The sequence below is a fragment of the Bolinopsis microptera genome, chromosome 6 (genome assembly GCF_026151205.1).
Source record: "Bolinopsis microptera isolate Bmic1 chromosome 6, MBARI_Bmic_1.0, whole genome shotgun sequence".
Taxonomy (NCBI): domain Eukaryota; kingdom Metazoa; phylum Ctenophora; class Tentaculata; order Lobata; family Bolinopsidae; genus Bolinopsis; species Bolinopsis microptera.
Genome location: NC_087077.1, coordinates 17,344,475 through 17,362,390, shown reverse-complemented (window position 1 = coordinate 17,362,390; position 17,916 = coordinate 17,344,475). Strand labels below are relative to the sequence as shown.

The 17,916-nt window shown below is 39.8% G+C and overlaps 1 protein-coding gene across 10 annotated transcripts in view; it reads left to right on the top strand.

Moving 5' to 3' along the window:
• LOC134817026 (putative uncharacterized protein DDB_G0271606) overlaps positions 1–16,675 on the top strand; it is a 51,098-nt gene extending 34,423 nt beyond the window's left edge. For all 10 annotated transcript variants that reach the window (XM_063826109.1, XM_063826108.1, XM_063826105.1 and 7 more), the window contains 6 exons: positions 7,968–8,252; positions 8,560–8,841; positions 11,924–12,044; positions 12,338–12,522; positions 12,966–13,097; positions 14,324–16,675. In XM_063826109.1, the coding sequence (XP_063682179.1) occupies positions 7,968–8,252; positions 8,560–8,841; positions 11,924–12,044; positions 12,338–12,522; positions 12,966–13,097; positions 14,324–14,503 (1,185 nt within the window). In that variant the 3' untranslated portion in view covers positions 14,504–16,675. The remainder of the gene's footprint in view (positions 1–7,967; positions 8,253–8,559; positions 8,842–11,923; positions 12,045–12,337; positions 12,523–12,965; positions 13,098–14,323) is intronic.
• The last annotated feature ends 1,241 nt before the right edge of the window (positions 16,676–17,916 follow it).

Sequence of the window (17,916 nt, the reverse complement as noted above, 5' to 3'; positions counted from 1 at the left end):
TAGAACCTGCATTTACAAGACAATTTCATTTATAACGACGCAGTAGTACACTTACAACCAGTTCCGCTAGAATGCTAATAATGAACAGGTTCATTATGTTAATATGTTTAATTCATTATGTTAATATGTTTAATTGGAGGAGTTGCGTGTATGCAATTACTATTTTAATTACTGGGCAATGATTACAGTTAATCGTGCTACATCCGGCATTAGTAGCCGTACGTTGTGTTCGTGTGGCAGAGGATATTCGTTTTATCTAGTTGTTATTAGTTTGCCTTGTCCTGTCCTATTCTTTACAATGTATCTATTTTTATATCTATATCTATTTTTATTATTCTAGCTAAACTTGTTATAAGTTGTTTTGAAGAGAACTTGTTATAAGTTGTTTTGTAGAGAACTTGTTATAAGTTGTTTTGTAGAGAACTTGTTATAAGTTGTTTTGTAGAGAACTTGTTATTAGTTGTTTTGTAGAGAACTTGTTATTAGTTGTTTTGTAGAGAAGTTGTTATTAGTTGTTTTGTGGAGAACTTGTTATAAGTTGTTTATAGAGAACTTGTTATAAGTTGTTTATAGAGAACTTGTTATAAGTTGTTTTCTAGAGAACTTTTTATTAGTTGTTTTGTAGAGAACTTGTTATAAGTTGTTTTGTAGAGAACTTGTTATAAGTTGTTTTGTAGAGAACTTGTTATTAGTTGTTTTGTAGAGAACTTGTTATTAGTTGTTTGTAGAGAACTTGTTATAAGTTGTTTTGTAGAGAACTTGTTATAAGTTGTTTTCTAGAGAACTTTTTATTAGTTGTTTTGTAGAGAACTTGTTATAAGTTGTTTATAGAGAACTTGTTATAAGTTGTTTATAGAGAACTTGTTATAAGTTGTTTATAGAGAACTTGTTATAAGTTGTTTATAGAGGACTTGTTATAAGTTGTTTTGTAGAGAACTTGTTATAAGTTGTTTTGTAGAGAACTTGTTATAAGTTGTTTATAGAGAACTTGTTATAAGTTGTTTTCTAGAGAACTTTTTATTAGTTGTTTTGTAGAGAACTTGTTATAAGTTGTTTATAGAGAACTTGTTATAAGTTGTTTATAGAGAACTTGTTATAAGTTGTTTTCTAGAGAACTTTTTATTAGTTGTTTTGTAGAGGACTTGTTATAAGTTGTTTTGTAGAGAACTTGTTATAAGTTGTTTTGTAGAGAACTTGTTATAAGTTGTTTATAGAGAACTTGTTATAAGTTGTTTTCTAGAGAACTTTTTATTAGTTGTTTTCTAGAGAACTTGTTATAAGTTGTTTATAGAGAACTTGTTATAAGTTGTTTATAGAGAACTTGTTATAAGTTGTTTTGTAGAGAACTTGTTATAAGTTGTTTGTAGAGAACTTGTCATAAGTTGCTTATAGAGAACTTGTTAAAAGTTGTTTTGTAGAGAACTTGTTATAAGTTGTTTTGTAGAGAAGTTGTTATTAGTTGTTTTCTAGAGAACTTTTTATTAGTTGTTTTGTAGAGAACTTGTTATAAGTTGTTTATAGAGAACTTGTTATAAGTTGTTTATAGAGGACTTGTTATAAGTTGTTTTGTAGAGAACTTGTTATAAGTTGTTTGTAGAGAACTTGTTATAAGTTGCTTATAGAGAACTTGTTAAAAGTTGTTTATAGAGGACTTGTTATAAGTTGTTTTGTAGAGAAGTTGTTATTAGTTGTTTGTAGAGAACTTGTTATAAGTTGTTTTGTAGAGAACTTGTTATAAGTTGTTTTGTAGAGAAGTTGTTATTAGTTGTTTTCTAGAGAACTTTTTATTAGTTGTTTTGTAGAGAACTTGTTATAAGTTGTTTATAGAGAACTTGTTATAAGTTGTTTTCTAGAGAACTTTTTATTAGTTGTTTTGTAGAGAACTTGTTATAAGTTGTTTATAGAGAACTTGTTATAAGTTGTTTATAGAGGACTTGTTATAAGTTGTTTTGTAGAGAACTTGGTATAAGTTGTTTGTAGAGAACTTGTTATAAGTTGCTTATAGAGAACTTGTTAAAAGTTGTTTTGTAGAGAACTTGTTATAAGTTGTTTTGTAGAGAAGTTGTTATTAGTTGTTTTCTAGAGAACTTTTTATTAGTTGTTTTGTAGAGAACTTGTTATAAGTTGTTTATAGAGAACTTGTTATAAGTTGTTTATAGAGGACTTGTTATAAGTTGTTTTGTAGAGAACTTTTTATTAGTTGTTTTGTAGAGAACTTGTTATAAGTTGTTTATAGAGAACTTGTTATAAGTTGTTTATAGAGGACTTGTTATAAGTTGTTTTGTAGAGAACTTGTTATAAGTTGTTTGTAGAGAACTTGTTATAAGTTGTTTTGTAGAGAACTTGTTATAAGTTGTTTTGTAGAGAAGTTGTTATTAGTTGTTTTCTAGAGAACTTTTTATTAGTTGTTTTGTAGAGAACTTGTTATAAGTTGTTTATAGAGAACTTGTTATAAGTTGTTTATAGAGGACTTGTTATAAGTTGTTTTGTAGAGAACTTGTTATAAGTTGTTTGTAGAGAACTTGTTATAAGTTGCTTATAGAGAACTTGTTAAAAGTTGTTTTGTAGAGAACTTGTTATAAGTTGTTTTGTAGAGAAGTTGTTATTAGTTTGTTTTACCTTATATGAACATCACGTGTTCACATCTCTTGTTATTAGTTTGTCTTATTAGCACTACTATCTGTAAAGTGTAAATCTGTTGTCTTCTCGGTTTCAACAGATACATTTAACAGTTTTGACTCTAGTTTGCTTGTTGTACTTCTATAATATAAACCTACGGAGATTATATTTTAAAAACCACTTGTTTAAGTGCTAACACTAACAACACTGTGTGGTAAAGCAACAGATACTGTATTACCTTATATGGGCATCACGTGTCAGATACTGTATGAATAATCCTCCGGGTCGTCAGAGGAGATACCACGCTCCTTTCCACCCCCGCTCCTCCTCCCCTCCCTTCCATCCTCCTCCTTACATCAGACGATGCAGTCCTCGCTCTTCTTCCACCTTTCACTATGTTAGTCGCACCTTATATGGGCATCACGTGTTAGTCTTACCTTATATGGGCATCACGTGTTTGTCTTACCACTACACGTTACTTTACCAACTAGGCGATCAGATTATAACAATATGTTCAATTTTATTGGGGGTTGTAATAAGGAGGGGGGGGTTGTAATAAGGAGGTGGGGGTTGTAATAAGGGGGCGGATGTAATATTGGCGGGGCGATTGTAATAGGGGCAGGGTGGTTGAAATATAGGTGGGGTGGTTATTTGTTGTTTGGGGACCGGTTTTTGGTACACCGGCCAATGTTTACAAAATCATATGATACATAAAAATATAATTCTATTTAATATACGTGAATATGAGGATTGAAAATTATGATGTACAAAATTATAAAAAAATATTTTTATGAATAAACGATAAATCGTTTATTCATAAAAATATTTTTAAAAAAAAACCAAAACTTTAAAAATTAAAACTTGCATATATCATGATTTATTAACACTAGGAAGAACCCGTCTAACCCTATGTGGTGTCAAGACTCAAGAGACTAAAATAAGTATTATTTATTTAATTCGCGTTTTTGACACCACTTGGGGGTCCAAATTTTGGGCACTAAAATTCTTATTCTTTGGCCAATTTTTTATTTTTTCATGCTGATTTGAAGGCCATTAAAGCATTTTTTTTTAAACATTTTTTTTTTAAACATTTTTTTTGAACATTTAAAATATAATTTGGAACATTACAGTAACGTTATTCAAATCTCAAACAGAAAAGAGTATATTTCAAAGCTTTGTGTTTTGATCATATGATTATGGGTGTATAGTGATTTTAATTGCATAAATTTGATTGGGCAGTGATGGTGAGTGAGAAGATGATGGGAGTGCCAGCCAGTAACTCTGTCAAATGAACAGCCCACTGATGAGTGGGTGAGCGCAAGCGCGAGAACGGCAGAGAGGGTGGCATAAAACGGAATACACGGCCACAGAAAAGACACAGAAACTAAACCGTGCGCGGTAAGTTAGCCAGTGTCTGAGAGCTAGTGTTGCCCGGCAGGAGGCATCCAAAAGAGGTGCCGTGGTGAACTGTGGTGGCAAAGTTCGAATGCAAGGCGAGGCAACTCTAACTGATGATGAAGAGGTAGACTGAACGGGAAGTAAAGAAAAAGGAAAAGGAAGGATCCAGCTGGAGTCTGGCTCATGTCAGGAAGTGATGAAAAGCTCACAGACAAAATCATCCGTGGCTGTCTACCCCGTACGTAGGCAGTGTCCGAGATTTCAGGCATCAGGATACACTGAAACAGTGCAGAGCTGATTACGACCAGGGTCCTCACGGATACCCCGCCTCGGAGGTCGAGCCAATGCCCTGCTTTCGATACTAATGTCTACTGGTAGCTTTGGTACCATGCGAACGAAATTTTGTCCTTCAAAAATGATGAAAACATCGAATTTTGCCTGCAAAAATCGAAATTTCGTATTTTTAACCCAATTTTTATTGGATCTGGCCCCTAACTCCATATAATAATGATGAAAAACAATGTTTATGGTTTTAGACATGTTTAGAGATTATTATTCTAGTTTACATGCGACCAATTCATCCATTAATTCTTATCCTATTGAATTTTATTCATAAATTTCATACCAATTTGGTGTATATGATTCAAAATATCTCAAAAACTAAAAATGATAGCCCCTTAATTCTTTTTTTGTTAGAAAATTCAGATTATTTCTGATCAGATCAGGCTAAACTTATCTGGAAAGCAAATATCACCCAAAATACTTTTTGCAGCCTCTGGGCACACTGTGTGGTGGAACCTTCATATTTTCTCTACTAGCAGTCACTGTAACCCTATCACTCGGAAGGCCCCACAGCTCCTACATGGACGCACGGCCGGGAGCCCATGTAGGGATAAAAGTGAACGCAAGCCTTCCATCACATCCGTCACAGATTCAAAGCTGGGAGGAAAAAGGGAGGAGAGGAAAAAGGAAGAAAGAATAAAAAAAAGAAAACCGAGAAAGTAAACTAATTATCTGCTTTCAGACTGTCTTTGAAGTTGAGGGTTACTGAGATTTTGAAATTTGTCCCTAGGACCTTTCCCTAGGGGGCAGAAATGGAGCATATGATTTGAACCAGTCAAAAAAGTTTAAGTTGTATATCATTCACGGTTTTTGCGGAAAGTTGTGTTAAAGTTGATGCCGTGGTGCAGTGTCAGTAAAATGGTTCGGATATAATAAGATAGTGACAAATAATTTTATTTGATTCGACAGATGATCACACGCACTGTAATAGGGACGGGGTGGTTGTAATAGGGACTGGGTGGTTGTAATAAGTGAATAAGAGCTCCCTCCATGTTTAAAAGCCTAGAGACAGTGAAAACCGTAAAGTGTTGCGCACAATGTGCATAATAAACCCATAATAAATTAGCCATTATAAAGCCATTCTATCCACAATTCACTGATAACCGCCCAACATACAAGTGTGTGGGTGTGGGTGTGGGTGTGGGTGTGGGTGTGGGTGTGGGTGTGGGTGTGGGTGTGGGTGTGGGTGTGGGTGTGGGTGTGGGTGTGGGTGTGGGTGTGGGTGTGGGTGTGGGTGTGCGCACGACTTCAGCTCATGTGTTCAAAACCTTGTTGTGTTGTCACAATGTTGCATTTAGATCCATTTCTACTGAATTAATGTACTGTCTGCTAGCTAAGATCTAAATGTACCTTTTTAGCATTACTTTCTTCACGAAAAATGAAGCATTTTCGACGAATTAACCCAATATATTTTAAATTTCCACTTTAATTTTCCAATAATTCCTTTCTGGTCCAGCATTCTTTGACCATTACGAAATTTGACAAAATTTCGGAGAGGACGAAAACATTTTTCAAAAACCCAACTTAAAACCTGTTAAATAAAAGGGTGTTGTAGAAGGTGCAAATTGTTAGCATTGGTGAATCACCATGGTGATGTATATATGCCTCTTATAAGGTCTTACTATATATTCCTGTTAATATTCTCGAATGCTCACTTAAACCCTCTTTCCGGTGACTGGAATTTTAGTTACTCCGCCAGCAACCCATATCACACACGTCCCACATATATAACATTTAATTTACACAGTGAATATTCACAATAATTATGAGTAATATTACAATAATTACAGCGTGTTTTATTAGCGCACGGTACAGAGCTTTTCTGCAGAAATACAGATATATTTCAAGTTTAAAATTGTGAAACATTTACTTGTCACCTTCCCACCGGTGGTTTGTAGATAAAATTGGAGAAGAGTATTAGTAGAGGCACATTGAGTAGATTTTTAGGATTTTAGGAAATTCACGTCATCTCCTCACTGACCCACATCCAGAAACACGCCATCTTGCCAGGCAGCCTGGGAGGAAATTTTTTTTTGGGAGGAAAAACGGGAGAAAAAGAGGAAATTTTTGAGAAGTTACTCCTAAATTTCGAAATATTTTTTAGGAATGAAGACAAATTAATTGAGGATATAAAATTTACGTGAGTACTTGATTCTTTTCAATCCCAGTTTATTGCTGTCCTACAAATTTCTTTAATGCCAAATGCCGTCTAAAACACCCTATTTCGCAAAAAATTTCCGGGGGGGGGCTGCGCCCCCTAGCCCCCGCCAAGGGGCTTCGCAGAAAGTCGTGTTAAAGTTGATGCCGTGGTGTCAGTAAAATGGTACGGATATATATTTCGATATACATATATATTATATCGTCTCGATTTATATATAGTAAGAAGTCTGTTTGTACTAGAGCTTTCTTTACCGGTCCAATACATGTCTGAAAGCCGTATATTACACAGAACACAGGTGAGTGTGACGGTGTGTGAGATTGTGAGGATACAGGCTACTGAGGAATGTAATGACATTTAATAACCATGGCAACTACTACTCTAACTCCTCCGGCTTTAGTATTCAGCACATTGTTCAGGGTCATTTGCTGCGTCATGACACGTGCAAATACGACGTCCGCGAATTCGAAATAGAAGGTGAATTTTGCTTTTTAAAATATGGTGAGCTGAATATAACAGTAAGCGTGACAAATTCTGCTTTCACATTGAAGCATTACCGGAATGAGTCACGAGGTGGTATGACAAGGAAGCCTGAAACTGTACCTATAGTACGCCGCGCTAAATCACTGACAATGATCCCACAAATCCACTGTTCAGTCTAATCGGGTTATCATATTATTCCACTGTATTTTATGCAGAGCACGCTTGTGTTGAATACCGTAATTAGGGGGGCTATCTCCGGCATCATTCCGCGGTATTCCGGCACTTTCCGGCATTCTTCCCGCGGTATTCTCCACTCATACATCCCACACACAGCAGCCTCTAAGTAGAAATTTTGTTAAAGTATTATGTTACACGACCCACTCTCTCTCTCCTCTCCTCTCTCTCTCGGCTGTAGAGTGTTGACAATTTATAACATTCCTGTGCTTTTAATTTGTACTCGAACGTTCAGTCGTACGCCAGCTTTTTTGAGTTTTGAACGATATTTTATTATTTCCGTACATTTTGTAGCAGTTTGAGCGGTGGTAGTTCTGCGGTGGAGTAGGATCTGTGATGATATACTATACACAATATATTGTGAGTCGCAGATTGAAGGGGGAGGGGTGAAATGGGCGGATATCCTGCACATTCCATCGTCACTAGCTGGAGCGAGTGCGGGCAGGAAGCAGCTGTTAATGGCTTTTATTGAGCCTGTGATTAGGCCATTAGGGCTTTATTGAGCCTGGGCAGAGGGTGATATCGGGTTGAAATGAAGAGACATCAAATGTTCTGGCTTTATCTAGTTTAGAATGGGCTACAAGCCCAATCTACCGAGTACCGGGGGGGGGGGGGGAGGGGGGGGGGGCTCCCTCTCTACCCCCATACCCTGTATTACCTGGATCACATCCCAATATAATAGGCACCCCAACACCCCCTCTCATATACCCCCCTAACACCCCCTCCCTCTCAGGTACCCCAGCCCATGATGGGCCAGCAGCCGCGTCCACCAGCCCAGCAGCCAGGTCTACAACAACAGTACATCCAGCAGTTCCCGGGGCAGCAGGTGCACGGTGTGATCACCTCTCAACATGCTCAGGTGAACAACACTAACCAACAGAGACCACAGTTCCAGTACTCTCAGCAGCAGCCTCAGCAGCCTCAGCAGCAACAGCAGGGAAACTATCAGGATATGATTCCTATCTCTCAGGTTCAAGAAATGATTCCTATCCCTCAAGTGCAGCCCATTAATACTAACGTAAGTCATTCTTACTTCTGACTTGCTGATTGATCTAGTGTAGTTGTCATGGTAACTAGTGTAGTTGTCATGGTAACTAGTGTAGTTGTAATGGTAACTAGTGTAGTTGTCATGGTAACTAGTGTAGTTGTCATGGTAACTAGTGTAGTTGTCATGGTAACTTTGCTGATTGATCTAAGATCTTACGATGGTTTGGAGAACCCAATAAATTATTCAATAACCAAATTAATGATAACCTGCTATTCTTTTAAAGATAACTTTACTCGCCATTTCAGTTCTATTTAATTGTAACACGTCCTAATTTCAGAACATGTATTTTAACATGCAGACCCAGTTCCGAGCTAGCAACCCTCCTACAGCTCCGGCAAATCACCAAGTTGTCCAGCTTACCACTCAGCCTCAGTACATGATAATCCAACAACAACAACAGCAACAACAACAGCAACAACAGCAGCAACAACAGCAACAACAACAACAACAACAACAACAACAACAACAACAACAACAGCAGCAGCAGAGTAACCGGCCCATTGCTCAACAGTTTGCATCGAGGAACGAACAGTACGCTGTAGTACCCCCTCAGTACTTGGTATGTCTTGTAGTACCCCCTCAGTACTTGGTATGTCTTGGCACTCGGCCAAGTTGCTTTCAACTTTTAAACCCACATCTTTTGTTAAATAGTGAAAGTAGAAAAGTCTAGAAAAGTCAGGTTGTAATATTTACAGAGGTGTACTGCACTGGCCCGGACCGTGCCTAGTGATAGTGTCTTATTACACTGATTACGCATTAGGGGGTCGGGGTACACATCAAGGTAAGGTACCAGCAGTTCTAGCAGTGAGCAGTTCTAGAAGATACGCAGTGGTACTGACTGCAGGCTCTACCCTAGCCTGTATCTCTCTAGAAGGTACGCAGTGGTACTGACAGCAGGCTCTACCCTAGCCTGTATCTCTCTAGAAGGTACGCAGTGGTACTGACTGCAGGCTCTACCCTAGCCTGTATCTCTCTAAAAGGTACGCAGTGGTACTGACTGCAGGCTCTACCCTAGCCTGTATCTCTCTAGAAGGTACGCAGTGGTACTGACTGCAGGCTCTACCCTAGCCTGTATCTCTCTAGAAGGTACGCAGTGGTACTGACTGCAGGCTCTACCCTAGCCTGTATCTCTCTAAAAGGTACGCAGTGGTACTGACTGCAGGCTCTACCCTAGCCTGTATCTCTCTAAAAGGTACGCAGTGGTACTGACTGCAGGCTCTACCCTAGCCTGTATCTCTCTAGAAGGTACGCAGTGGTACTGACTGCAGGCTCTACCCTAGCCTGTATCTCTCTAGAAGGTACGCAGTGATACTGACTGCAGGCTCTACCCTAGCCTGTATCTCTCTAAAAGGTACGCAGTGGTACTGACTGCAGGCTCTACCCTAGCCTGTATCTCTCTAGAAGGTACGCAGTGGTACTGACTGCAGGCTCTACCCTAGCCTGTATCTCTCTAGAAGGTACGCAGTGGTACTGACCGCAGGCTCTACCCTATCCTGTATCTCTCTAGAAGGTACGCAGTGGTACTGACTGCAGGCTCTACCCTATCCTGTATCTCTCTAGAAGGTACGCAGTGGTACTGACTGCAGGCTCTACCCTAGCCTGTATCTCTCTAGAAGGTACGCAGTGGTACTGACTGTAGGCTCTACCCTAGCCTGTATCTCTCTAGAAGGTACGCAGTGGTACTGACTGCAGGCTCTAACCTAGCCTGTATCTCTCTAGAAGGTACGCAGTGGTACTGACTGTAGGCTCTACCCTAGCCTGTATCTCTCTAGAAGGTACGCAGTGGTAGGTAGTGAAGGTAGCCTGTATCTCTCTAGAAGGTACGCAGTGGTACTGACTGCAGGCTCTAACCTAGCCTGTATCTCTCTAGAAGGTACGCAGTGGTACTGACTGTAGGCTCTACCCTAGCCTGTATCTCTCTAGAAGGTACGCAGTGGTACTGACTGCAGGCTCTACCCTAGCCTGTATCTCTCTAGAAGGTACGCAGTGGTACTGACTGCAGGCTCTACCCTAGCCTGTATCTCTCTAGAAGGTACGCAGTGGTACTGACTGTAGGCTCTACCCTAGCCTGTATCTCTCTAGAAGGTACGCAGTGGTACTGACTGCAGGCTCTACCCTAGCCTGTATCTCTCTAGAAGGTACGCAGTGGTACTGACTGCAGGCTCTACCCTAGCCTGTATCTCTCTAGAAGGTACGCAGTGGTACTGACTGCAGGCTCTACCCTAGCCTGTATCTCTCTAGAAGGTACGCAGTGGTACTGACTGTAGGCTCTACCCTAGCCTGTATCTCTCTAGAAGGTACGCAGTGGTACTGACGTCTCAGAAGGTACGCAGTGGTACTGACTGCAGGCTCTACCCTAGCCTGTATCTCTCTAGAAGGTACGCAGTGGTACTGACTGCAGGCTCTACCCTAGCCTGTATCTCTCTAGAAGGTACGCAGTGGTACTGACTGTAGGCTCTAACCTAGCCTGTATCTCTCTAGAAGGTACGCAGTGGTACTGACTGCAGGCTCTACCCTAGCCTGTATCTCTCTAGAAGGTACGCAGTGGTACTGACTGCAGGCTCTACCCTAGCCTGTATCTCTCTAGAAGGTACGCAGTGGTACTGACTGTAGGCTCTACCCTAGCCTGTATCTCTCTAGAAAGTACGCAGTGGTAGGTAGTGAAGGTAGCCTGTATCTCTCTAGAAGGTACGCAGTGGTACTGACTGTAGGCTCTAACCTAGCCTGTATCTCTCTAGAAGGTACGCAGTGGTACTGACTGCAGGCTCTAACCTAGCCTGTATCTCTCTAGAAGGTACGCAGTGGTACTGACTGCAGGCTCTACCCTAGCCTGTATCTCTCTAGAAGGTACGCAGTGGTACTGACCAGGTAGGCTCTACCCTAGCCTGTATCTCTCTAGAAGGTACGCAGTGGTACTGACTGTAGGCTCTATCCTAGCCTGTATCTCTCTAGAAGGTACGCAGTGGTACTGACTGTAGGCTCTACCCTAGCCTAGGTATCTCTCTAGAAGGTACGCAGTGGTACTGACTGTAGGCTCTACCCTAGCCTGTATCTCTCTAGAAGGTACGCAGTGGTACTGACTGCAGGCTCTACCCTAGCCTGTATCTCTCTAGAAGGTCCGCAGTGGTACTGACTGGATGCTCTACCATAGCCTGTATCTCTCTATGCAGTGGTACTGACTGGATGCTCTATCCTAGCCTGTATCTCTCTATCTTGGCACATCTCCAACTATATTAATATCTTAGTGCAGTGAAACTTTACAAGATATGATATTTTGATCTAGTTGGCACGTACAAGATATTATCTAGTTGGCAGATACAGGATAGAATTTAATTGGCAAGTTTCCAACCAGATCACTATCATGGTATACAAGTAGTTGACGGTATCTTGGTACTAGACACTAGACTATTGGTCTGGTGACTAAGGGGTTAAACCGCGGCCTTAAAAATCTTACCACGTCAGAAAAATGAAATTACGATAGAATTATACCAAAAGCTCGGAATCTAAACCTCTACTGAGCTGAGGTTGAGCTGGTGATTTATTGGCACATGTCCAACTAAATGTGGTTTATTATTGGCACATGTCCAACTAAATGTGGTTTATTATTGGCACATGTCCAACTAACACTCCCTCTCCCCCAGAACACGTCCCTGCAGCAGCTGAGACAGGTACAACAGCCCCGCTATGTGCAGCAACAAGTCCACCAGCAGAGACTCAACACCCAGTACCAGGCCCAGGCCGGCCCTGCTCAACATCAGACTGGTATGTCACTTATTTACTGGCCAGAGGGGGGGGGGGGGGGGGTAAAATTCTGCTGGAGATGAAAAAGTAGGAAAAAACGCATGTAAAACTTAAACTCAAAAAAGTTGAGCCTCAATTTTTGGAAAGGACTGGCCTCTGTTCTTGAAATATGAGGTTAACACCCAGGACCTGAGAATTGGCACCTTGGGCTGCTACTCACAATCATTATTTACAGAAATTTGCCTCTGTTCTTGAAATATGAGGTTAACTTTGAACCAAATAACGAATTTTCATATATTAATATCCCACTTCAGCCCCAGATTCGCTGTCAATAGATAACAAGATAGATAACAAGAACAACATCTCAACCCCTGATGTGATCAGTATTATCCTGGGATCTCCTAACACTACACCAATGCTGAAGAAGGGGGACAAGGTCGGGGACCCTTTCAACACTCAACACCCAGGTGGTCCTAAAGAGGAACCGCAGCTCAATCAGGTTTACATCCACATAATTTTAGGTTTATCCACTCCGATGTACACATATTCCTTGAGATATACACATATTCCTTGAGATATACACATATTCCTTGAGATATACACATATTCCTTGAGATATACACATATTCCTTGAGGTATACACATATTCCTTGAGATATTTACTTATCCTCATTTATAGAATACTGAAAGTACTAAATGCTTCATCTAACATTCTAACAACCTCTCCTAACAACCCCTCCTAACAACCCCTCCTAACAGCCCCTCCTAACAACCCCTCCTGACAACCCCTCCTAACAACCCCTCCTAACAACCCCTTATAACAACCCCTCCTAACAGCCCCTCCTAACAACCCTCCTAACAGCCCCTCCTAACAACCCCTCCTAACAACCCCTCCTAACAACCCCTCCTAACAACCCCTTCTAACAACCCCTCCTCCACCAGTACAACAGGTACAACTCCAACCAGACAGACAGGCGAATGCTGGAGAGACAAGTGCTGGACAGACAGGTTGGCGAGAAGCCAGCAGACAGACAGATGTCAGCAGATGACTGGCTGGGTGCCAATATGCCGCAGGTACCACCCCCACACAGTAGGTCGTACTTGTAGTGTTATATGGTCCCGCTGTGCACGTGGTGCCCATATTAGGAGCGGTCCCCGCTGTCTGCTGTTACATGGTCCCCGCTGGTTACATCCACCAAACTTAGTGTCACTATAAATTAATGGTTACACCCTGTACACAGTACACTACAATATCCGCCCACCTAACTTACTGTCACTATACATTTTAAACTCATAGCTTGAAAAAATAGATGCGGAGAATGAGGGCGACAACAGGCAACGTTACGCCACTCAGCTCTGTTAACCTTAGAATCACTATGTAGTCTTCTTAAAGCCTTTTAAACCCTGGCTTAAGGAAATAGATTCGAGAAGGATCGGTATTAGTAAGTTTGTGCAGTAGTTCTATAGTAAGTGGGTGGCACGAGATGTCAGAACTCTTGGAAGGAAGGAATGTTTTAGGTTACTGATCTGTACTCACTGTGACACGAGATGTCAGAACTCTGGAAGGAAGGTAGTCATAGTACTATAGTCATGGTACTGTAGTCATGGTACTGTAGTCATGGTACTGTAGTCATGGTACTGTAGTCATGGTACTGTAGTCATGGTACTGTAGTCATGGTACTGTAGTTATAGTACTGTAGTCATTGTACTGTAGTCATGGTACTGTAGTCATGGTACTGTAGTCATGGTACTGTAGTCATGGTACTGTAGTCATGGTACTGTAGTTATAGTACTGTAGTCATGGTACTGTAGTAATTGTACTGTAGTCATGGTACTGTAGTCATGGTACTTTAGTCATGGTACTGTAGTCATGGTACTGTAGTCATGGTACTGTAGTCATGGTACTGTAGTCATGGTACTGTAGTCATGGTACTGTAGTCATGGTACTGTAGTCATGGTACTGTAGTTATAGTATGATCCTCTACATTAATACTTGTCACAAGTAACTTGTGAGGGAACTATTTCCGTTCACCAAATGCAAACTCTGTCAGACTGTCCTGTCCAGTGTCCATTACCATGTACTGTATTATAAGAGTTACAGCTGTTTAACGTTCTGTGCTGGTTCTGTTTCGTTTCATAACGCTGGTCCCACATAATATTGATATTAATTGTGTTTCATATTGTTTCACAAAACAAACCAACAAAATATGTCTAATTTATGCTGTTACTTTTCCGAAATATGCGACCAAAAACTTTGTTTAATATTTCTCAATAGTCCCTAACCTTACTCCCACCCTCAGGATCTCCTAACGCCTGATACGGCTCATTTCTCTAAACTAGTCACCCCCGGCGGAGAAAGCGTATTTGAGTTTTCCAACGACCATCTCCTGCAAAACTCGTGCAACAACGACCAGCTGTTGCTAGGTAACCGTCCTGCTACCTCGCAGGGCTGCGATGTGACCACGTGGGCAGTCACGTGACGGTGACCTGGTCTAGGGACTTCTTCTGTGTGTGGTGACTGCTGTACTGGTAGAGCAGTCCTCGTGCTCTCTCATCAAAGGACCGATCTCATTGTACCATCGAGGTGTTGCTAGGTTACCGCCCTTCTCAACTGTTTCATTTCTACGCCGTGTTCTGTACGTCCCCGGGTTTTGTCCGTTAAAAGACGAGGCCAGCGCGAAGAGCTAGGATTGGTTTCTTATTTGCTAATAAGTTTGCGTTAATTCTCTTCATTAATCATGTTGTCTGGAGAGGGACTATGTGACTTGTAGACTCTTTCAAGTACAATGGTAACCATGACTACAAGTACAATGCTCATGTTTTTCCCTAGGACTCATCGATTTCTTCTTAACAATTGTTTGTTTCATATTGACAATCAGCTATGTGTGCTTCATAGTGGCAAAAAAGCCATACTTATGTGTCATATTGGCAAAGAGCCAAATGTGCATCATAATGACAACTTAGTGTCTCATAATCTTGCTAGGGTTTTGTGTAAGCGTGTAAGATGTGTGTCACCGAAACTCTCTCGTACACATATTACAGGTGATATGTTTGTAGTCTTATAGCTGTCTTCGTGAGCTGCTTTTTATTTCACGAACCTCGTGAGTTCCCCGGCGGAAGATGTCACTACTGGCAGGAAGACACCGCGCATTCAGTTTGACACGTGCAGGGAGACGCCGCGCATTCAGTTTGACACGTGCAGTTTTTTACTACGTGTTGTTTTATACCACGTGATAGCTCCAAAACAATACGAATACAACCGATTAAGTGTGCACTGTCAGATGGCTCTTTTCAGTGTGAATCTGCACCGTCTCCCTGGCAACCGTCTCCCTGGCAGTAGCGACATCTTTTAAAGTGTGGGGTGTTTTAAGGGATTATATCTTTTTAACTTTTTAAATAGCGCTAAATTATGTTCGCTTCCCGAGTCGTGTTTTTACGTCCGCTCACCCTATAGAATGTAGAATACGTAGTGGCCCCCTTTTGGTGAAAGCTTATAAGTTTTAGTGAGGCATGATTCTTCTCGACAAGGTTAACAAAAAGTAATTTAAATTAACAGCAAAACTATATTGTATACTATTTGCCATTTTTTAGAAGTTTTAGTACAATTATTTAACTTGTTTAAAGATTTTGTGAAGTTGTAAACGTGTCTAGAAGAATCGTCACCCCACGTTATTTGATGTACAGAATATGTTGTGTAAAATTGTTTTTACGTAGAACTCAGGTAGAATAATATAATATGATATAAGGGCCCCCAATATAATATAAGGGCCCCCAGCTTGGCTGCTGATAATTGTGGCGCCATTTTGATTGTCATTTAATTGATAATACAATTTAGCTCAATGTGCAAAATGTAAATAAATCATGTTTAAGTAATTTCCACAGTACCCGTAAAATTATATAATGATAGAGAATATTGATCAAGTTGTTTAAATTATCTTCGAATGGAAGTAAAGATTAAACAATCATAGTTTAACATTGTTGTTTTCTGCAAACATTTGGATGTCGAGTTTTATGTACAATTTAAAGTTATGTTAAATTTGTGTTTTTATAGTACCTTATCATTGCATCTATACATGAGATATTATCTTTTCAATGCCACATTCTTACATTTTGATAAAACGTGCTCCTCAAATATTCCAAAATTCATGTGATTATCACAATACACACCTCAGATAGTTTTGGAGGTTTTTTATCCTAGAATTTTATGATTTTCAAAATCTCTTGTAAAGATATTCGAGTACACATTTCAAGTTCAATTCAGCATGTTGCCAATTGTCAACTACGGACGGATTTTACGTGTAAAAAGCTGACCTAAGGTATTTTGTAACCCAATTACGGCTTATGTTACCTTACAAATTATTATCTTATCTATTCCATTTTTGTATGATCACTTGAATCGGTGCTTTTCATCACAATGAAAAACGAAAAATTGTAAATTTTAGATTTTTTCAAACGAACTCACATTATCCAAAGATGGATTGATATTTGACCGCTAATAAGACCGAATAAAAATCTAGCAACATGGACAAAGGAAATTAAAATTTAAAAACCCATATTTCATCTTGAGCTCTCGACTTCACATACTTAGAGCCCATTTTCCTATATTTCATATGACTGCTAGTCTGTCTCAATTATAAACATGCAGCACAATTCTTGATCAAATATTCCAAAATAAAATAAGAAAATTAATTTAAAAAAATCGAAATGCACCGATTTTAGTTAGATTGAAAATGAATGTCGCTATTGGTGACGAGGCGTTGCTATTGGCGACGAGGCGTTGCAAGATAAAGCTGCACTACATTCGCTATGTAATGGAAATGTTTTACACTTGATACGAAACTCTTGTTTTATTTTCAATTTTCTCAACCGCTTGCTATTATCAAACTAATGGAATGAAATTTATTGAAATATCTTCTTCAACGCGACATTTTTCATTCCCAATTCTCCACTTAATGGGGTTTTGGAGTTGACCAGGTTACTCTTCCTATTTTGTGTCAATGACAGGTTCGCTGATTTGAACACCTTGCTCTTCAATATCACCCTTTCTCACTCTTTGAGATTACCACCTTCCTCAATATGAAGATAAGGAGAGGGGTCCTTATTGTTATTCAGTATTGAACAGTCTCAAATAAATAGAAAATAACGCGTTTTCTTCAATATTCAGATGTCCAATTAATTAAGTACCCGCGATAAAATTTAGCTCCAACGGCCTCATCCTCCTCCTTTCTACACGACAAAGCTTTTCTAAAGTATAAATTAGAGCAGCAAAGAAATTCAATATGTGCACCAAACACTGACCTAGCTATAAATACAATTTATCATTTCTACTTTCACACTGAGTTAAACTGGTGAACTCGGTAATGCGATAACAAAAGTAAACAAAAGATAAGCATCCCAGGACAGTACACGTGTGGCTTGGGATTGGCTGATAGTGTGTCACGTGATTGGTCGCGTAGTTCAATGTCAGTTATCGGAGCTCATCAGCTTTTAGTTGTAGTTGTACTCTTAGTTGCTATTTCTTTCAGTTGATTTCAGTGCTCCCACCCGTTTGTTGAGAGCCGTCATCTGTAGCGCCAAATAAAAATCACCAGACTGAATGTAGACCAAATTAAAATTAAACGTTTATTAAGATTGATTAAAACCAGAACACCTGACAATATGACGCTATTAGTATTGTAAATGTATGTTGTAGTTGTACCATAGTAATTTCTGTATCCTTATTCTTTGAAGGGCTTGTATCCTAATATGTGCTTGAAGTTGATGAATTATGTTCCCTCGAGGTTTAAATGTTAACTGTAACCAAAATGTAATTAGATCGAACGCAGAAATTAGATCGAACGCCGGCGCGAGATGTAATTCCTGCGTTCGATCTAATTTCTGCGTTCGATCTAAT